Below are 23,308 nucleotides of genomic sequence, written 5' to 3' on the forward strand. Positions count from 1 at the left end.
TCCTTTTACTGTTTCAAAGAATGATGCAGTTCAACATCCAGCAACAGAAGGGGACAGTTGTGATATAGTCATACAATGAAATAAAACTTAGCAGTGAAAATAAACAAACTAGGGTACTTGTTTTAAAATGATAACACCCAATTGCTATGAACATAAAAATGAATCGACAGAATACAGTTTAATCCCATTTATTATGATTTAAGGATGCATACATACATGGAGATAAAATGATAAAGGACAGAAAGGCTATGATTAACACACAGAGTTCAGGAGAGGGGCTCCCATCATCAAACAGAAACAGGACAGGATCAGAGAAGAGCAAACAGTGCTTCAAAAGAAAGGCAATAAACTGGTGGCGGGCACACGGGAGTTTATTACACCCTTTATATTTTAATATATAGATATGTATGTGCATATATATTCCATTGTATGTATGAAGTAATTTTAAATTGGAATGGTCATAACAAACATAGAAAAAGAATATATATGATGTTTCAGATGATGCCCATCGCCTTAGGTGCTATGCACTTATCTCTATCATTCACCACTTGGCTGTAACTGCTACTTGTGTTTCTCTGTTTCTCTCATCCGTCAGGGTGGAGATTGTTGTACTGCTCAGATAGTACCCATAACATTCTCAGAGCTCCGCTGATTCAAAGGATGCCAAACTAACATAACCTGCATTTCTAGAAGAACTAGGAAAACTTTGAAAATCTGGGTTACGAGTGGGTGGTGATTAATTGTCTTATTTGGTTTCACGATTTAGCACATTCTGCAAACTTACAGGCTGTTCTTTTTTATCTCCTCCCTCACCCTCCCTCTGTCTTGGTGTTTAAGGTTTGAAATAGTTCAGTGATGAGATCAACCTTAGACACTGCCTTCAGAAATGTTTTCTTCTGCTTTCAGAGGTGGCTGCATCAAAGGCAACTCTGCTTTTAAGGGTTGCGGCTACACTGTGCTTGTTCTCTGCCCCCCAATTAGGGGAACACCAGCTTGTGGCTTCAGTGTACTCAGGAAACAGTCATCTACTTGAACCAACCAAGGGACTAGTGATTTAATGCCATTCTTGGTCACGGTTGCTATGTAAAATGATTCTGTGGTCACCTCCCAACACACACACACACACACACACTGTACATGTGTGTCTCCTTGAATGGTCAAATGATATGTCTGCATTTTTACAACTAATCTGCAGGTATGTTGTTCACGGATGGGAAGAGAAACAGTATCTCAACTAAACGGGAAGGTTTTAACTAAACAACTAAAATTAGAAAAATGGTAAGGAAGAAACACTCCATTTTCAGAATGTGTTTTCTGGAATTTATTCCTCTTGAATGTTGAATATAAAATCTGAGATTTCATCAATGCCTTTAGAGACAAATGAGTATAAACTGAAATCTAAAATCAATAATGCAGATCAATGTGGGCCCTGACACTTAAGAAGAGCTGTTGAATGAAAAAACATTTCTAGAAAAAGCAAAACCATATACAGCAAAATCAAATTAAAAAACAAAACAAAACAGAAAAAAGCTTTGGTACCTTTCAATAACAGAGAACAAAAATAAGTTTAGTTCATTATTAAATTCATATAATATAAAAACATCCATGTGGGAGTGTTGAATATCTATAAAACAGAAACGAATTTAAAATATATTAAAGTCTGAGAGAAAAAAATCTTCCTTTTCTCTTCTTTGATTTTAATAGAACACCAGAATTTGGAAAACCACATATTTCCCCAACTAAATTTCTTTCTTTTCTAAACAAGATGGCACTCTGTATTTTATTTAATTTTAAAATGGCATAGTTTGATTTTTAGCAGCACATTTCCTTTGCCGCAACAAGCCTATCACAAGAAATAAAAGCTCTGTCTTGAAATGCCCTAGATATTATATCTATGCCTATAATTCTCATCCACTTCTTTCCTATGCTTTCAAGACTATGTGAATCCCAGTTGAAAGAGCTAGTTAAAGAAGGGAACAAGAAAATCATTGAATGTTTGGAATTCAACTGGTAAAATGGTACAAGTAAGGACAAAATACTCTCTGAACATAGTGTGGTCCCAAAAGGCAATCCCTCAGTACTCTGCAGAGCCTGGGTACTGTGTTAATGCCACACATCGTGCTTCTAGATCACTCATAACAAGTAAAGCACCAGCAAGGGCTGGCCTCTCCTATTTCTTTGCTGATTAAAAAAAAAAAAGTGGGCTGGAGAGTAGATGATGTGTAACTGTGGTAGTAAGTTAACACTACTATCCATCTGGTCTGTCTAGGAGAATCATACTGGGCCTATCATAACCATAGTAATTTACAAGTTTTAAGACAAATCTGAGTAGCTTTCTTTGTCTAGCAAATATAGTGCTGATCCTATAACCCCAGAATTTAGACTGCAAAGCCTCAGTCTTACCAATTTGGTTATTGGTGCTCACTGGCAAGAGTAGACTAAATATATGTTAGATCACTGTAACATTAAACTTTTAATTGCTGTATCTTGAAAAAAAAATTCTAAGTCTTATCAGAATACTCACATACTCAAACACAATATCCAGTTTAAAAAAATTCCTGGATAGTCCCTGGGATTTATCAAACGGAATTCGACCTGGATCTTATTTAATGCCAACTAAGCAGTAATACCCATGATTTCACAACAGCTTTCCCTGCAGAGAAAATTGTGGGCTGTTCCAGTCAGGCAGAAATCTGTGGCATGCTTTTCTTCTAGTTGCAGTCCTGGGCTGCAAATCTCAGGCTGGGATTTCAGCGTTAGCATTCAACAAGTTCTTTAGACTAGTCCACATTAAGTAAGTTGGAGGATGAGAGAACACATGTAACAGGGCTTTCATTCTTCTGTTCTTTCAATTTCTTACAAACTTTCTGCTCAGAATCTAAACGGCAGGCCCAGCATTAGGATGCAGAGATAGCAGAATATTTTAGGCAGCCCTCTGATAGTTTATCCTATTCAAGACTGTTTCCATGTTTGGCAACTATAAACTCTATGCTGCTTTGAAAACTCACTGGGCTCATATATGAAATGAGAACATGTAACTACATTACTCTGAAATCTGGGGCTATGCATTGGCCAGAAATATAAGTTGCAAAATTAGAGAACCAATAAAAAATAACACAGAAAAAAAATTTAAAGTGTACAGCAGTATTAGCATCTTTTAATATGCCACATCAAGGGTTCACAAAATATATCTAACCAAGATCTTCCTTTCTCAAAAAAATATAATCCCTTCTCAAAATAGGATAAGCAGCTATTAGGGGAGCTTCATTTAAAAATATATGTGCACCTGTACGTGAGTTGCTAGAGCTGAAAATGTCTTCAGATATGTGTCAGATATTTTTCCTATAAATTTACTAATTAGTGTATTTCTTAAAATATATCTTTTAAGCACTCTTATGCATTTAGGTGAAATTTTCCCCTTGCAAGAGATAAAGAAGCATCTATTTTCCAAAACAGCAATTATTCTCATCCCTATAACTTAGTTCTGATCACACATTGTTACAACAGTGATTTCTGGAAACATCTGTAGAAGCTTGGAGATTTATGTGAGTAAGAATTTACATTACCAAAAAGAGGGTAGAACATCCAACTTTTTCTGTAAATGTTACTACGAAGCACTATAATAGTGGCATTCGATTCTGCAGCAAAAATCTTCATCCCTTTGTCAATCAGCATTTCTTTTTCTTCTTTCTGATCAAAAGATTCTAACAGTCTAGCAGACTAATTTTAAGGACACAATCCAGGCAGCTTAAAGAGAAGGTCTGAGCAATACTGGCATCAACTATAACCTAGGAGAGATTCAACATTTTGACTCTGATAAAGCTACCCACTTATCTTTCAGTATTAAGAAAGCACACCTGTAACAGGTTACAGTACCTCTAGGTGACTGAGCCAACTGCAGGCATTCTGAAAATAAGAAGAAACCCACTATAGTTCTGATTTGGTTTAGAGCAATCATGCAATCTATACCCACGTCTTCCAAAAACACCTCTTCCAAATGCAAGCAAAGTTACTGATGAAGCATGTGGCTTTTGTCACAGTGATGCATTAGGTAAGCAGGTGTGTGCTGAGTACCAGGGGAGTGTTCCAAAATGCATCTCCGTCATCTTCTACTTGTCTTCTCTAAGGTTCTGCCTATTGAAAAAAAAAAGGTCAGTTATTGTACTGTGCTGACAAGAACATTCACCCTGGCAGTGATATTTTAAATGCCAGCAACAGAGATGTTGGAAATCACAATAAATCACCCCCATGTGCTTGCTAAGAACAAATCCTGGGTTTCAGGTTCAGAGCCCAGATTTAAATGAAACACACCTGACCTGCCAAATATAAAAGTGGACAGAAAGCCACATGTTTTCAACAACTGCCCAGACTTCTCTGAGGTGCTGTTTCACTTGCACCAGGGTGAGGAGGCCTGTAGAAGGTGACCCCAGATGAATAGCACTGGTATGGCCACACCTATTGGTAAACACCTGCTGCGCCAATTTGCCAAGTGCTGCACTGGCCCCTCTCTGCATGATAGCTCCATGGTTCAACCACTAAACAGACACCTTGCATAGGGGGGCCTCTGAGACCTACTCCAGCCCTGGCTGGTCAGAGCCCAGGGTTTACCAGTCGTTACTGAATGGCAGGGATCTGAAAGTAGAAACCTCTACTTCTGGCCCTGCTTTGAGTCTCTTAAAATAACAAACCTGATGGTTTTCTACCTGAAAATTATTAGTAAAGGCCTCTTTTTCTCTGAGGTAGGCAACATGGTGGGCCAGCCACTGTTGGCTCCAACCAGCCACAGGAGAAAGTGGGCTACCCTGGGTTTCCTTACTTTCCGACTTCTTCAGAAAAATGAGGAATTTGTATTTTACATATTAGAAACCCGTCTAAATTCTTTTAAAAATCCTGTGCAGGACAAATACATCCAGAGCCAATTTGGCCCAGAGGCCACCATTTTGTGACCTCCCACCTTCCTGAGCCCTTTTCTACGTTTGAAAACTGCCCAGAGTCTGCACTACACCTGTGCCTTTTGGGTCAATGAACGTTCTTTTCCTAATATTTCTCTTCTCTCTCCTCACTGTGTAAAAGCAATTACAGATACTAATGGTGTCTTTATAAGTTCCTGGCAGGCTTTCTAGCCCTGTCTTTTATGTGTGTATACTGCTGAGGGGTTAGGAAAGGAGACAAGAAAACGGGGCTTCCATCTTGTGGTACATTACACTTGAGAATGCTCTGTCTAGGCCTTAGAGTATAGATCGTACAATGAATTACCACCAAGGTAAAAAATAAATAACTAGAAAGGAAGGCAATGCTGAATTGCTCTTAAAGATAATTTTATTTCTTTCCTGTGAAGATGAAGTATGAGTTGCTATTAACCCTTAAGGCCCCAAATGGTTCATGAGAGAGGGTGGCACAAACACTGCACCATGGACTTCCACTCTGGTTCCACGTGTTCCCAGGCAGATACGACTGACTCAAGCACCTGAAAATGGTGGGCTGACTGGGTGGGAATGCCCAGAGCCACTACTGCCTTTAGAATGGTCTGCTGAAATCAAGTAAACGTCAATGGCATCAAGGCCAACTTTAATATTATGACCACGAGTCATGTGAGAATGCATATTTTACAGATTATAGGTTTCCTGAGAAATTTTTGAGAGAATAAATATTTTTAAAAAGTAAAAGTCAGCCCACAGAATCTCTAAGGAATCTATACCTTCAGGGAAAATGAGAGCAAAGAAAGCAAATGAGACATTTTTTTTTAAAAGGTTTTTGCATAGATGTTGATGTTCACTGGATTTATGCATCCATTAGATTACTCCTACCACATTTTTTTTTCAGTTCTTTGAAGATAAATCTAGATTGTTTAATATCTTTAGATGAAACACATTATAAAAATATTATAATTTTCCTAACAAGTATTTCGATGTTCTATCTTTATAAAAATAGTTTTAAGAACCTTTTAATATTATGCGTGGGTTTTCCCTCTGTTTAAAACATGTGCATGGAAACCACCCACAACCATCTGTGGACTTACTGATGTAAAAACAAAGCAGGATTTCACATCGGCTATGAACTACAGGTGCTGGTGTATAATTTATATTATTGATAGTAACTGCCTTCCTCCCACAGGTGTTCCAGAAATGGTACAAATCCTGGGTAGCCTCAAAAGACCTATTATAGACATGAAAGATCCCAGTAATGTACTTTCATTTCAATTGAGTGTTAAAATAGACACTAGAATTCAGTCTCAATTCGAAAACAATCAAGACCTCAATTTCTATGTATCTAAAGATTGCAAGAAAGTACACCAAAAATGTTATGTGGTTATCTCTGGGTGGTGGGATAATAAGTGATTTTTATTTTCCACCTTACACTTCTTTTTATATTTATCTAATTTTTCTAAATAAGCTTAGACTACTTTCACAATCGGAAAAAAAAATGTTTTTCAAAAGGGGAAATAATAAAAATATTACCTTATTTAACAAGGAAATGCTAATTTTTTATTTTGAAAGTGAATCCATGTGCTTCACAAAATCGTGACATATATTCTTTCTAGGCCTAAATATCAGAAAAGCCTTTTACGTTCTCTAAAAGACACTGACATAATAAAGTGGGTTTAAAAATGTTTTGATTAGTTTAGGAATTACAGTGTTTTTTTCAATGTTGACCACTGGTTATTGCAGATTATCTCCCTTCCAATATAAATGAGCTAAATGTGCAAAAGACCTTAAAAATATGACTTTGATTCTATTTCAAAAAACATAAAGTAAAGTAAACTTGCACTTTAAAATAGAAAGCACCTACTAACTTTTGCTACCTTAAATCTTCTTGGAAGAAGGGGATATAAATTATAAATAAACTAAATTATAAATAAAAATAAACTCTAATATACAGCAACAATTGAAAACTGGAAAGAAAAAACTGGGCTTCTTTTGGTGTTTTTGCCCTGAGCAGTCTCTAATTGTGCATTTGAAAACGCGAAAGCTAAATATTTAGGAGACTATATATACATTCTTGTAACATCTTCAACCTCGATTGAGAACAACTAAGAACAATTCAAGAAAGGTGAATTTTAAAATAGGAAAAGATATACCTACCTTTGATGCCAACCGTGATTTCAGGCCTAAGAATGAAAAGACTGTGTTGCTTTCCTTTGATTCAAAAAAACTGTCATAATCCTAGGAAAAAAAGAGGAGGAGAAAATAAACAAAAGCAAACAATTATCTTGGTATTTGGTACTTTTGACAAATTCTTTATGGAAATAAAAAAATGTACCATTGCTCCATTCAGGCCAGGGAAGAGCTACATAAATCTACTGGATTTGCTCTCTTTAAGACTATAAATTTCTTTGAGTATGATGATGAATGTAACAAGTTTTTAATACAAAACCTGTGGCAGGATTAAAACATAAAACATCAACAACAGAAATGAAATCGGAACATGCCCCCTTTCCTTTATGGCACATGACTAACATTTATTTACGTGGAATCACTCTGACCAAAGATTTTATTCTAGCCCTTTGATATGAAAGGCTGCCTCCCAATTCCACTCTTGATATTTTGTTATCTAGGGCTTAAAAATAAAACAAACAGAAAAACAAAACACTGGGTAAACAGAAAGCTGTAAAGGTCTCCGTGAGTCAATATGAGTTCTTCTATTCTGTTTTTGAAGTTTTCCACATTCTTTAAGACTGTGCCTTCATAGAGAATAAAAAGGTCAAATAAAAACTGGAAGAAATTATATTCTCTATAGCATTTACCTTTGCCTCAGAAACAGAATCATTTTTCTCTTTCTACTTTCACACAAGAAGCCATCAAAGGATTCTGGTCAATATGCTCATCCATTGTTTCTTTTCAAAAGTTTGCATATATAATATTACATAGTTTCTAAGTTGACATAAAGCAGTCTTAAAATAGATGTCCCTTTGAGAACTTTATTCTAAAGATAAATATTATATGCAGAGAAGGATCAGAATCATTTTTAGGCATTTGCTTTGTAGGTGCCTTACAGGTCAGTCATTTAATCCACACTACAGCCTTCCAGGTTGGAGAATGGCTCAGAGCAAAGAAAAATGTTGCCCAACTTTGACAGACAATATGTGAGAGAGCTGGGATTGGGGCCCAATTCTCACTGATATTGTAATGGACACTTTTTGTACTTTATGATGCTTCTTGCCCAAGAGGAAAACAAATATGGGGCACCCTGTGTATGAATCATTGAGTCCTAATTAATACACTGCTGAGCCAAGCCAGTGGCGTCGCAAGTACTTTTGAAACCTGTCTAGGAATCTAAATGAGATTCGATGACTTATAGTGTGATTTGCTTCTTGCAAAGCATGCCTCAGTTGATGAAAAATCTTTGAATTATTTGACTCTGTGTGGAGACTCTTGTCTAAATGCTTTAGCAAGTTGAGTCTCATGTGGTTTTGAAGGCAGCTGTAGCCTCAGACCTTGCACTCACTGTTCCTTCTATAGATCTGCATGTGGAAGCTCCGTCCATCATTTAGGATGGCCCTAATGCCAGTCACCTCCAAAGAGAGGCTTTCCTTAACCATGCCAAAAAGGAGCAACACATCTGAAAAAGATGGATAAATGGAGTTTTAAGCTGAAATCTGAAGGATGAGTAGAGTTAGCCAAGTAAAGGGTGGGGACAGAGGCATTCAAGACAGGGAATAACAATGGTGAAGAGCAAAGCTGGCAGGCTTGACAGAAATCAGCATATGCCTGACTTTGAAAACCAAGAAAAATATTTTGAATTTTATGTTAACCACAAAAGAAAATCATGTGTGGGTTCTGAGAGAGTGAGCAGAATGATCTAGTTTCCTTTAAGAAAATAACTAAACTGTGTAGAGAATGGCTCAGAGAGAGGGCAGCAAGAAGTAAAGCAGGGGGAAAAGTCAGAAGAGTACTGTGGTAATTCAGGCAAGAGATGGTGACAGCCTGAACCAGAGAAATGGTAGTGCTATGTAGTCTGGTTCTGACTTAGTCAAAATTGAGGCGAAGAGAGGTCCTATACTTTCAACTGCACCAACCACCATCTGGTTTACAGATTTATTAATGTCTATACCTCAGGTTTCAGTGTTTACGTTAAAAACCTTAACCTTAAAATTCTGCAAAGAACAAAGCTGGAAATAAGGTCAACTCTCAGAAGTAAGTTTCATATATATAAAGGAGGACATGTAAAATATATGCATGCAGAGAAAATAGGTAACATTATAAGCAATCCATTTAACTATACTGAACCAAAACTGTTTTCATAAATTTTAGTCATAAATTTCAGTCACCAGCAAAGGTACTTAGTTAGAACTTTCAGATATTTAGAAATATCAGAATGGTAACATTTCTTATTTAAAAAAATTCTTTTAAACTGTATTTTTGTCATAAAAAATATAAGCATTTATTTTTATTTTATGAACCTTTAAGTGCCACACAATTATAAGAAGGGGCGTCTTACCTGAATATTGAATTGAGTCCTCCCAATAGTTCAGAAATTACCACTTAAGGTAATTAACTCCTTCCAAAGTGACAAATATAAAATTTGGTAATTAACATTAAAAGCAGAATAATTTAAAGGAAATAATTTTTAAAAGTCAATGTTAGAACAGTACTTGACACATACCAGGTTACCAATACTTGTCAAATGGATGAATTACTTGTTTGCTGATTTATGACTGATGTGCCATGTTTTAGGTTAATCTCATAATTAGGTTAAAAGCATAATTTGAGTAAATCCTATTTCTACTCTATTAGTTATGGGTTTTAAAGAAATATGTACAAAATTTACTTTCTGACATTCAAAAGCTTTTGAGTGGCCTGATAAATCTGAAAGTGTGAGAGTTTAAATTCTTTGTTAAGTTTAGGCAAAGACTACATGATTGATAATTTAAAATCTAAGATTTCTTAATAGTTAAAACCTCCTTTCAAATAATAATATATTAAGTAGTATGTTGTGAAATAATTTAAGAGTAAAATAGTATTAGAAATTTAAAAATCATATCCTACTAAGTTCTTCCGTAATGGTCTTAGGCATTCTCCAATAAAAGAGAAAAATCTGCTTTCTTATCAAATTCATTCCACTTATCAGGCTTACATTTTAAAAAATATACATTAAGGCTTATACTGCAAAAGTTAAAAACATTATATTTTAAAAAGTAACTATAAAGTTTCTGAATAGTCTTGCTCAATTCCTAATTGTCAAAGACACTCTCTGAAGTGTTTATAAATACACATCTAAAAATTGCACATTTCAAGACAATCGATTTTCTGTAACTGTAGAATACAATGATCAGCTAATAGCACCTTTGGAGAACAGTACAAACATACAATGCAGCCTCAAGATAAAATTGCCCAGTTTCAGAAGCTGGCACATTTTTATTACATTAAAAACAAAGAATGAAAAATTCACTTTGTTTCTAATGTTGACTGCCTATGAAAAGAAAAATTTCTGGACTATATAGACATTAGTATAACTGAGCACTGCTACTAATGGAATATTCATCTAAATGTTGTAATTTTAAGAAGAATAAAGCAAGCTAAACAGCTATCAAAAAGAAAAAGGAAAAAAATAACTTCCATCACCTATACTTCTATTTGTGTTCAAGTGGAAACCAATGTGTGAGACATTTATAAGCTCATGATAATATCTACAACAGGTAGAGTTCACAATGGTCTCATTGTTCGAAAGAGCTTACTTGAGGACATTACCAGTACACTGTGATTAGACTATTATGGACTAGATAAGCATTGAGACAAAGACCTTAAAGTTCTTTGCCTTTTTGGTGTTCCCTAAGAGAACAGTGAGGAAAACCCATGGCAGTCACTCTGAAACACTGAACACTGTACTGCTTACCACGCTAAGTCAACGACAATTAAGTGACAGACCCATATTATTTCTACATACCAAGGGTATATCTAAACAGGAGGTTGCAAGGAACACAAACAACTCGTGGCCTACAAAGAAATGGCAGTAGCAATTAGTTCTAAATGGGCCAAAGCAAAGCTGGTTTACCCGAAAGAAAATTAAAAAAAAAAACAACTCTTTTTTTTAAGACTATAAGAGTTATTGCTGCTGCTGCGCCTGCTTAAAATGGGCAGAGGCTCTTTCTTCTTAAAGTTTCTTTCAAGCCTGAGGGTATCCTCTGAGCAGAATTTCTTGATTTAGTAGTTAGAACAGTTAGTGCTACATTCTATTTTATGAAATCTTGGTATAGAAGGAAAGAGTAGTTGGCAGTTCCAACCCTGGTTACGATATATAAGATGTAGTTGTCTGAAACAGGTTCATTCAGTAATTTTTATGCCAAATACTAAAAAATATGAGGAAGCCCAAAGCTGAGGATTTTAAATTCCAAATTCATGTTTCATATTTCCAACCATTCTGGTACAAGATGGCAAGCAAATATGTCTACCTAAGCACCAACTGAAATTACATGGGAAAAATTTTTGTGCTAAACACAGGAAAAGGAACCAGCAATAAAATTGTAATAAATACCCAGAGGAATAAGTAAAAAGGCTAAAATTAATTAAGAAAATCTCTTGGATATTGTCATTTGTATCATTCTCCTTTAAGCCACAGGGATCTATAAAATAGGATTATATACCCTACTATATGACTGCTTCGACAACTAAAAAGTCTGTAGAGAATGGTATTTTTATGTTTAAAACAACATACATATAATATATATTTATATGTTATACGTTATAATAGTTACTATCGTTAAAGAAGAGAATGTGACTTACAAACCTCAGCAATGCTAAAGTATATGTGCACCTGTGTGTGTATGTGTGTAAATCAAAATGGAAGCTGTAAAAATGTAAATAAGAGAAGCTGTAAAATCAAAATAAGAGAAGCTGTAAAATCAAAATAAGAAGCTGTAAAAATGTAAATTTCTCTTTATCTTTCAAAGAAAAAAGTAAATACTGTCTACATTTTAAAATCAAGGAATAGAGATATTATTATGCAAAACAAAGTGATGATAACTTAAGATCCTCAAAAAGAGGCTATATCTTGGGAATCTGTGGGAGGTCATGTATAAAAACTGCCTCCTCACTTTTGACCTTCCTGGCAACAGGCTTTATTGTCATAACATTGATATTAACATGGCCCTAGTGTTAACAGTTTTGTTTTCTTTTCATTAATTTTATCTGCATAGGTTCAGAATGAGAGAAAAGTTTTAACAAAAAGAAAACCGCCAATTTGGATATTAGTTAGATATAGTGCTAAACATGCAGTTGGGATGGCCTGAAAATGTCTGGATGAAGGTTTTCAATATTCACAGCACAAGTCACTGTTTTTATGAAAGACATGTCCCAGGGACTCATCACTGTAGAATATTGAGGTAAACATCTCAGTAAGGTAAAAATGAGAGATTAAACATTTATAGACAGCAGAATAAAAACTAGGGTTATATGGAAGAGATAAAACTGCAAGAAATATCTAATTAAATTGTTATACTTCTGGGCATACAGCTGATAAGCAATCAGTGATAAAGAGGAATTTATGTCACCCTTTTCCTATCACCCAATTTTTCCTTTCCTAGTATCTGTGAGGATGCCATATAAGATTATTTACAGTAAAACATCTGAAGGAAAAGATTCTCCTGGATTAGATAAGTGATCTTTTAGAAAGAAAGCCTTGAAATACAGGTTTTCAAATTCAGGTCAAAAGTTTCCTAAGAAAATTCTACCTGTGGGAGATGTGACCTTCTACTAGAGGTGATTTCTCAAATAGATTTTATTATAAAATTTAGAAGGTTCAATAAGCTTGCTTTTGAGACATCTGGCTTTGACTTTTATTAATAAAATGGGAAGGCAAATGCTCAGAACCTTAACAAGGCAAGGCCCAGCAGAATAGGGTAGCTACCTGCTTAACTGAAAACATCTGTGTAGCTCTTCACCCATGCACAGAACCGATTTTTGTTAAGTATGTTCTATGTTCCTAGCCTTCTGATAGGTACCAGATACTAAGATAAATATTCCACAGTGCCTGCTGAGGGTGAGCACAAGGAACTCAAAAGACTGGTAAAAGGCAAAGATATGGGGAAAAATTCTATAAGATAGTGTCATAATAGCAGTAATGAGACACAAGTTTACTGGGAATGGGAGAGGGAGAGTAATAACAAGAGAGTCCTTGTTAATTACAGAAAGCTCAAAACCAAGGCCCTATTGAATTGAGTTTTGAGAAAGAAATAGGACAGAATTATGTAGGAGGTAGAAATTACAGGATTTGGTAACTGAGTACTGAGGTGAGGAAAATGGGTGTGGGGTGACATTCAGGGATTTGCCTTAAGTATCATGTAGATGATGTAGCTATTATCCATACATATTTAACATCCATATTTTAAAGACAGAACACAATCTCCTGCAGTTAAGGATGAAATATTTGGATGATAGCTTTCCGTTTCTTTTTTATCGACTCTAAACAGTTCATTATCATATAATTCCTGTAGACAGGCTTTAACGTAGGTCAAAATTTCTATCACTACATTCTCCTCCATTCTACCAGAAGATACACTTAATTTTCATGATGGAGACTTGGGAAACAGATAATCCTGTGTCTCTCAAATGTGACCACAGAGGGAAATGTGAATGAACCATTTAGAGAGAAGTAAACGATGCAGAGGCCTGACAGCTCAGCATGGTGTTGACATTTTTAAAGGGTTAGAAAACAAAACAAAAACAACCAAACAAAAATCAAATAAAAAATAATAAGCAGCAGAGAACTATGTGGCCCACAAAGCCTAAATATTTACCAAGTGGCCCTAACCATAATCTAGAAGATTGGAGGATATATTTTGAGGTAGCCCCTGTAAATGAAATTTCTTGAAGCTCTGTTTAAAAATTCATAGAAATCGGGCATCCTGCCCCATATGTCCATGTTTGTTTTGCTATTTAAAAATATATTTTGCAATGTACTTAAAATCTTCAAGTCAAATGGCTGCTTTGGGCAGATGGGCAGTATTTATCCTATGACTGTGGGCAGCCCCAGAGGCCCTGAGAAATGAAACTCTGGTTTTACCAGCAACACGTATAGTAATCATCTTATTTTAACTTTTACTTGTTTTCATTTCACCAAGTGACTTTTTCTTGACCTTGAAACCCAATTCCAGAGATATCAACAATAACCTTCGTATCTTGATAACAGTATACCCCCAAATATCTTTGTTTTTGACAGAGGACACTAATGAAAGAAAAAAGAGTATTATAGCCTAAAATGAGAATGCACTTTCTAAAATAACATTCGATTTAATGCACTCTTCAGAACAGCCTGCCAGTTACAAACTACTGTGTCAAGTGGCTGGAAACAAACTAAATAGCCTACGGTGGGGGATGATTAAGTTAATTACTATAATCCATCCAAGAGAATAATACACAACCTTTAAAAAGTAAGTTTACAATGACATGGAAACTATTTTTGTTAGAGAAGAAAGCAGGGCACAAAATGGTACAGAATGATCAAAGAATGTGATTTAAAAAAATTAAATCTACTTGTAAGAAAAGAGAATATGTATAAACAAAATGTTTGTGGTCTTATCATAAAGGTAAAACTGATTGTTCTCCCTTTTTTTCTCATTTTTCTAATTTTCTCTACTTTCATATTCATTTTAGTGCTGGGGAAGAAATAATAATAATGTTGAATAACCAATTCGATAGGAAAACTTTTAAATATTTCTTTCCAACAACTTCTTGTAAGACCTTTGACTGAAGATCATTTCTTGCATTTATGTGTGGATATACAGATATATATATAATTACCTTTTTAAAAATAAAATGATATGTATGCATCCGAGACTTACAAAACTGATAACTAAGGAAGTTGGTTCTTTATGCTTCCAAAAAAAAATTCCCAAACATGATGAAAATATATTATCCCAAGACAATCTTCTCAAAAGTCTTACATAAACACTGCACTTGGGAACAATACAAGTACATACATTTATGTGTCCATGAGATTTCTGAGCCTCCACCAGTTGTGAGCCAACACATCTCCTTGTCTCCTTTTATGGGAAAGAAAGAGAAGGAGAGGAGACACCACAAAGAACCATTGCTGGTCATTTGGTCTTTCTGCACCTCTGAAGATTAGTCTAAGGCTCTAATTTGCCAAGATAATATGGGGAAAGGCAGTCATAGTTTGTCCCCAAATCATTACTTAAACTCGTCATTTGCTTTAATGTAAACTTAGTTGGTTAGCAATATGTGAAAATGGTTGGATACAAATTTAACATTCTACAAATATCTAAAAGTGCAAAAAAAAGTAATTTGACAGTTTTAAAACAATCTCATAGGTTACCCTGTTGAAAATGTTTTTCTATAAAATAGCCTGCTGTCTCCAAGCTGAGTTGTCCTCTCTTCAATATATGACAGGATTTTGTATTTTCTACCTCTCTCCATCTCTACCCCCACCTTCTCTCAATGCCCAGTTGAGTACTGGCATCCTCAGCCAAACTTGCACCGACTTATCTTGACTATCTGAAGGGTCACTGTGTTTTTCCATCTTGATGGTTAATCCACAAACTGGTTAATGTGACCTTGGTCAAATGAAACTTGGCTGCATTACCATTTCCAAATACCAGTTTAAAAAAAAATAAAAGGATTAATAAATGAATTCAATAAAGTTGCAGGACAACATATAAAAATCATCTTTGTTTCTATACATTGATGAACAATCGGAAAAGGAAATTAAGAAAATAATTGTATTTTTAATAGCACCAAAAGCAATAAAATACTTAGGAATAAATCTAACTAAGGAAGTAAAACACGTATACACTAAAAACTATAAAGCACTGCTGAAAGAAATGAACAGAGATACAAATAAATGAAAAGACATTCTATGTTCACAGATTAAAGACAATATTGCCAAGATGTCAATATCACCCAAAGCAATCTAAAGATTCAACATAATCCCTATCAAAATCTCAATGGCATTTTTTTTTTGCAGAAATAGAAGAAAAAAAAAATCATTCTAAAATTCATACAGAATCTCAAAGGATCCCAAATAGCCAAAACAAGTTTAAAAAATAGGACAAAGTTTCTATTAACTTTAGAGGACTCATACTTTCTGATTTCAAAACATATTACAGAACTACAATAATCAAAACCGTGGGGATACTGGCATAAAGACAGACGTATAGATTAATGAAACAGAATAGAGTCCACAAAAACATGTATATGGTCAAATGATCTCCAACGAAAGTGCTAAGACCTATCAGTGGGAAAAGGACAGTCTCTTCAACAAATGGTGCTGGGTAAACTAGACAGCCACATGCAAAAGAATGAAATTGTACTTTTACCTTACAACGTAAACAAAAATTAACTACAAATGAATTAAAAACCTAAACATAAGACACAAAACTATAAAACTTCTATAAGAAAACATTGGAAAAAAGCTTCATGATACTGTATTTAGCAAGTGATGATTTCTTGGATATGACTCCAAAAGCACAGGCAATCAAAGAAAAAATAGACAAATGAGACTATACCAAACTTAAAAAACTTTTGTTCATCAAATGATACAATCAATAGAGTGAAAGGCAACCTGAGAATGGGAGAAAATATTTACAAATTAGGTATCTGATAAGGGGTTAATATCCAGAATATACAAAGAACTCTTACAACTAAAAACCAAAAAAATCAAATAACCCTATTAAAAATGGGTGAAGGCTTGAATAGACATTTCTCCAGAGATGATATACAAATGGAAAATAAGTACAAGAGATGCTCAATATCACTATCAGAGAAATGCACATCAAAACCACAATGAGATATTATATCACGTCCATTAGGGTGTCTACTCTCAAAACAAAACAAAACAAAAGAAAACAAAACTATAACAAGTGTTGGGGATGTAGAGAAGTTGGAACCCTTGTGCCCTGTTAGGATTGTAAACTGGCGCAACCACAATGTAAAACAGTATGGCAGTTCCTCAAAAAGTTAAAAATAGAACTACCATCTGATGTAGAAGTCCCATTTCTATGTATATATCCAAAATAATTAAAAGCAGGATTTCAAAGAGATATTTGTAAACCCATGTTCATCACAGCACTATTCACAATAGCCAAGAGGCAGAAGTAACCTAGTGTCCACTGAGGGATAAATGGATAAACAAAATGTGGTAGATACATACAGTGGAAGCCTAAAAAAGGAAAGAAATCTGGTCACATGCCTCAATAGTATAGGACGAATGTCACATGCTTCAATTGTACAGGGTGGATGAGATTGATGCCCTTATATAAGAGGTCAGAGAGAGCACCCCTGACCCTCGCACTATGTGAGGACACTGCAGGAAGTTAGCAGTCTGCAACCCAGAAGAGGGCCTTCACCAGAACCCAACCATACTGTCACTTGATCTTGAACTTCTAGCCTCCAAAACTATAAGAAAAAATTTTTGTTGTTTGTAAGCTACCTAGTTTTGTGGTAACTCATTATAGCAGCCTGAATGAACTAAGACATATGACATGGCTGAACCTTGAGGACATTATGCTAAGTGAAATAAGCCAGTCACAAAAGGACAAATACTGTATGATTTCACTTCTATGAGGTACCTAAAGTAGTCAAATTCATAGATACAGAAAGCAGAATTAATGGTCATCAGAAGCAAGGGGGAGGGTACAAATGGGAGTATTTTAATGGATACAGTTTCAGTTCCACAAGATGAAAAGTTCGGCATATCTGTTTTATAACAATGAATATACTTCACACTACACTACTAACTGTACACTTAAAAGTAGTTAATATAGTAAATTTTATGACATGTTTTTACCAAAATAAAAATTTTTTAGTAAAAATAAGTAAAATGTATAAAGAAATCCAAACCATTTTTTTTTTTTTGATGCATAGGGAGACAGAAGATAAATGAAAGGGGAGTAAATATTTTCCTTTTTGTAGATGTGTGCATTTTTATTTTGCTGCATTCCACACATGACAGTTCCACAGCAAAGTTTAAGTGTTGAACATGAGGACCCGAGCTTTCTAAAATCCAAATCAGACACTAAAGCCCATCAGAAAAGCCTAGATGGATGTATACCTTTAAGACTCCATTTCCAGAGAAGACTCTTGGGCATGGTGAACACTTCAGGGAAAGGCAAGAACCAGTCTATGCCAATTTGGCTTCTTGACTACAAACAACTGAAATGGACACTGAAATGGACAAATTAAAAAGGAAAGGGCTTTATGGAAGTATAGTGGTAAGCTCACGGAATGCACATTAAAGCTGGAGGATTTAGAAAACGGGGAATTTCCATGACTGGGTAGTGAAGAACACACCCAGGTCACACCCCAGGATCAGCCTCATTAGGACACCAGTTATGGCTATGCCTAGTCCCATCTCACCTGAACAATCACTGCCACCTGCAAATAATCATGTGTTTCCACATCATCCCCTCAATGTTCAAATTCTGGGATGGTAAGAACTGATTTGGCATCCCAGAGTGCTTCCATTCAGTTGGGCATTCTTCCCAATGGGCAGAATGTCTAAATGCTAAGGAGAGAGAGGAGGCAATTGTTCGCATGGATTACTAAGTAGCTTAGCAGCTGTTTGTGTCTCAAATGCCTAGCTTACCCAGTTTAAAATAAAAGGAATAAGTTTCCAGCAAATTTCAGGAAATAGGATCTTCATGCTTACTGGATCCTGTCACTTGCAATGTGGCAGTTTTCCACAGGTTATCCAATCAGAGAAGAATATTCATAAACTATCACTGGGTAAAGCAAGGTGCACAGGAGCAGGTGGGATGAATGAGGTCATGGTTAGAGGCCCTCTAATGCTTTTGCTTTTGTCAAAATTAAATTTACTTGACCTTGATAAGAGCAGACACTATCTTCAGAACTCCTGCCAGACTATAAAGACAGAGTTCACATACCAGTGCTGCTGTCACCATCACCATGGGACTAACACTGCTCAAGCTGAGAAGATGTCATTTATCTGGCACAGTTTAATCAACATATAAGCCTCCAACCAGCTCCTAGACAGTCTATCAAAAAATTTCCATAGACTCTGTAAGGCAAAGATACAGATTTAGAAAGTCATAAAGAGGTGAAAATAAAAAGAAGGAATTTTATTGCACAACATTATGCTCTTTTATTCATTCAATACATTCCTCTATTCAAAAGGCTCTGAAGAGTTCTGCTTTTATGATGACAGAACAAAGATGTTTCTAACTCCTTTCTTTTGAAAAGTCAACACAACAACAAAGATTTTTTTTTTAAATCAGAAACTCCATTTAAAAGATAAAATCAGACATCTATGGCTCTGAACTACAACATATGCAGGAATTGGGTGAATTAATGGCGAGGGATGTCAGAGAGCACAGGATGGTCAAACCTTAGTGTCTGCAGGAGCAGCATCAACAAGGAACAAGCTGCAGGGCCCTCAGAAAATATTAGGAATTGGAGGCATCTGCTGTCATGAAGGTGGGGTGAGTGGGCAAAGTTAGAAAACAAGGAGACTGCTTGAAAATTTATATAAGACCAGTTAAGTTCCAGGGGTGCCTCATTCTACCCAAAGAGCTGGAAGGTACACTGTTAACAGATACAGCTTCTAGGAAGCAACAAATTTATAAAACACCGGCACTGAAGACAGTGAGGAGTGAAAACAGGAATATGAAGTGAAAATGTGCATGACAGAATGAGACCTTCCAGTTCTCTCATCCTACAGGGCCAAAATGGTAGCAGTCAGGCTCCCAAAGCAAGAGACTGAAGGGCCATTCTCTGGAAAAATTAAACCATCATCTGAGAAAAGACTCACAGATACAACTAACAGTGTCTGCAATGAGAATGCTGACAGGTTACCCACTCATCCTAAAGAGAAGTCCAGTGGGAAACAAGCCTACAGGTATATATATAGGCACAAACACAGCTTCTAACTAGCTTTCTAATGCTCCCCCTCTTAAACAAAAGACAAGGATCACTAGGCATCTGAGGAAGGCCCATCCCACTTGAGAAGGAACACCAAAATAAACAAAATGAGCAAAGGACATTTGCGGAAACAGGGATAATACTGGTAAAAGAAAACTTAAAAGAAATTATATGTAATAGCTCCATTGAGCTAAGATCGTGCATTCATTTCATACAAGCATAACATTATTAAAAAGAAAAAATCAGAGAGTAAAAAGGGTGAAAAAAAGATGACATAAAAAATTCAAAGGTAAGTTAAAGAAATTTCCCAGAAAGTAAAACAAAAGTTAGACAACTGCATAATACAACAACAAAAAAAGATAAGAATATTAGAAAATAAATGTAAGAAGCCCAATATCCAAATTAATATGCACTCCAGAGAAAGAGAACAGGGAAAAAAGCAGGAAGAAAATAATATAAGAACATATTTAATAATCATATAATCCTTAGATTATAAGGACCTACTGAGCACTCAGCACGATGACTAAAAAATAGCTTATATTATGGTAATTCAAAATATTTTAGGAATTACATGAGTAAGAAAGAGATCTTAAAAAGTGGCATAGATGAAACTGACAAAAACATACAAAAGATCAAGAAAAATGACATTAGACTGCTCAACTGCAGCACTGGACACTGGATGACAATGAAACAAAACCACCAAAATTCTTTCCAACTTAGAATTATATACCCAGCCAAATTACCACTCAACTACAAAACAAGAATTAAGGCATTTTCATACCTGCAAAATCTGAGGGACAAAAAATTGCTGGATTAGCCTTCTAGCACTATCTAATAGCTTTATTAAATCTGGAATTGTACAGTTTACACACATCTTCAGCTATTACCTCATTTTAATGTATAGGCACAAGAGTACCTTTTCTAGGCTCTGTAATCATGAATGGGATATACCCTTGGTCAGCACATTCTTCCCCTAATAAAATATGAGATCATGATACAAAAAATTCTATAAAATAATAATCTTTCTTTTTATATAATAATGTACTTAAAAAGTACTTTGGAAATAGTCACAAATATCCTGTGAAGTATGATAGATATCATCATTATTTGCTTAAAAATTAGAAAATTGAGGCTTAAAGAGATCAATGACTTCCCAAAGGTGTCACACCTAATATTAAGTAGTACTAGAACTCAAAACAATCTTCATGACTATGTTTCAACATCTCATCCTCCCTTATGCACATAAGGAACTGTTTCCTTTCAAGCAACCAAAAGCACTGTTATTCCTTTTCTCAACCCAAATGACAACTCAGCTATTCATTTCGCCTCAAGCACCTCAGCCCTTTCCTCTTCTCCTGAACATCTTTAAAGAACTGTAGTAAAAAAACCAAAATAAACAATGACTTATATATTTAGAACTCTGGCAAAAGCAAGTACTAACTACTCATTGGAAAGAAATTTCTTGATTTTTTTCTTTAACCTAAGAGTTAGAAGGAAAATAGATAATTAAATAAAAAGGACTTCATCTTTTCATGTGCTACATATAGCAGAAAGGTGCCTAATCTATTTTAGATGTTCATAATGATCCATCTGGCTCATTATCATGAAAAATGAAACTCATTTAAATCAGCTATTAGTTTCTTATACTATAAAGGGATAAAAATTCAAGAATAATTACCCTTCCAGTCTGTTGTCCAAAACGTATTAATCAAAAAACGTGCTTTAAAATTTAGAACACAATAAAACATGCACACAGCTTCCTTTCCTACTCCCCTTCTCAAAGCAAACGGACAGGAAGACTACACATACACTCACATTTACAAACACTGTCTGTAACTTTGGATTCATATCCCCTTCCTCTCAGCTTTATCTTCTGTTAGACTTATGGACCCGAATGGACCCTGGGTGAAGAGGTCATAGCCCTCACTGAAAAAATGCAACTGTACTCTAGGTAACTCTGTGATTTGAGTCATGCAGAGAAAGAGTCTGATAACAATCTAGCTACTTACGCCACAGTATCGGTCACCATTAAATATCTGAGGTGGTAGAGGGTTGCCTTGAGAGGGCTTCTTTTCTGGGGGGATGTTTTTGTACATCCATTGCCTCTGTTCTTCTGACATTGTGATATCCACTTCCTCAAACTCTATCTTGTTGGCTTCCAGAAATCTAACCACATCTTGCTGCTTTTTCTTTATCTAAAGAGAGAAGACAAATAAAGAAATAATTCTCATTTAAAATAATATGTAGATATTTTCAAAGTGAACTAAATTTGATATCTCATTGTGAGAGGTCACTGATACAAAAAAAACCCAGGCGATTTACATAGGCACCATTCACTGTTCACTCACTGGATATCCAGCAGAGGTCTAAGCAAGTCCTGACACAGTGAGTTCTTCGCCTAGACTCCCCAGAACTCTGGGGCACACCTCAGATTAGCTGGAAGGAACAGACTATGTATGAGGTGAGAGATTCACATAGTTCTCAGAGGGCCATCACCACTCCCCCCTCCCACCCACAGAAGTTGACATTTACAGTCATGAAAGCTCTCTCTGCTCAAAACCATTTGAAAACCATGTATAGCCCATCTGAGATGTCGACATTTCATTGATTCCCAGGAGCAGCAACTTTTTATTCCCCTCAGCAGTCTCTTTCAGATATTCCACAGCTGTGGCTGCTGTCATGAAAGCATCCTTTCATCAATTCACAAGAGAAAAATGTTCTCCACTTCTAAGGTGAGAGTAAACAACAAGCACCATTTTACTTTGAACTCTATTTCTTAACCCTTTTCATTCCTCTGATTTTTCATGCTTCCTTCCTAAGTCACTAGGTGTCAGGTGTGTTCTTGAATATCTGCAAACACACTTGTAATTTTCAAAATGTTACCAATCTTCTTAATTTAAGAGTGTGTATAAACTAATTTAAATGGGGTGTCAATACTCAATGTATTAAACACAGCACATGAAACATGAGAAAACAAGCTTGCTTTTTCTAAATGATTCTAGAAAATCTGCACAGAGAACAAATTTAAGCAGTGAAATAAACCTTAAAATGGCCAAAGAATCATTTTGAGATCAATCAGTCAGAAAGCCTCTTGTCACAGAAAATAAAATGCTTGAAGAACTAACTTTCACATGCCAATTGCCTTCCCATCCAATCTCCAACCCCAACTTCTCTCCAAAAGCCTCAATGATAGGTGTCTCTGAAGTGGAAATCTGTTATATGTGATAAGCAGAGAGATTCTGATCACTGGGCTGAAGTCTATAAGCATAGTTAGTATGGACATAAAAAGCTAACAAAATGGGACATCTTTAAGCTCAATGATATCATAAAATGAGAGAATTATTGTATGATTCTAAATCCAAATTGATAATGGTATTATCTTAATTTCTTGAATTAAGCCATTTATCATTTCTGAAAAAGTTAACTTTTTTCTTCACTGATATATAATTTCAGAAATGTAGTTATATTATTTATTTTCA

The 23,308-nt window shown here is 35.4% G+C and overlaps 1 protein-coding gene across 1 annotated transcript in view; it reads right to left on the bottom strand.

The window, feature by feature from the left end:
• Positions 1–3,128: 3,128 nt before the first annotated feature.
• SH3BGRL2 (SH3 domain binding glutamate rich protein like 2) overlaps positions 3,129–23,308 on the bottom strand; it is a 52,455-nt gene continuing 32,275 nt past the window's right edge. Inside the window, exons 2-4 of the mRNA XM_039852971.1 lie at positions 21,839–22,024; positions 7,083–7,163; positions 3,129–4,134 (exon numbers count right to left, since the gene is read on the bottom strand). Of these exons, the coding sequence (XP_039708905.1) occupies positions 4,123–4,134; positions 7,083–7,163; positions 21,839–22,024 (279 nt within the window). The 3' untranslated portion in view covers positions 3,129–4,122. The remainder of the gene's footprint in view (positions 4,135–7,082; positions 7,164–21,838; positions 22,025–23,308) is intronic.

This window comes from Pteropus medius, unplaced genomic scaffold (assembly GCF_902729225.1).
Source record: "Pteropus medius unplaced genomic scaffold, Ma_sr-lr_union100, whole genome shotgun sequence".
NCBI classification, from domain to species: domain Eukaryota; kingdom Metazoa; phylum Chordata; class Mammalia; order Chiroptera; family Pteropodidae; genus Pteropus; species Pteropus medius.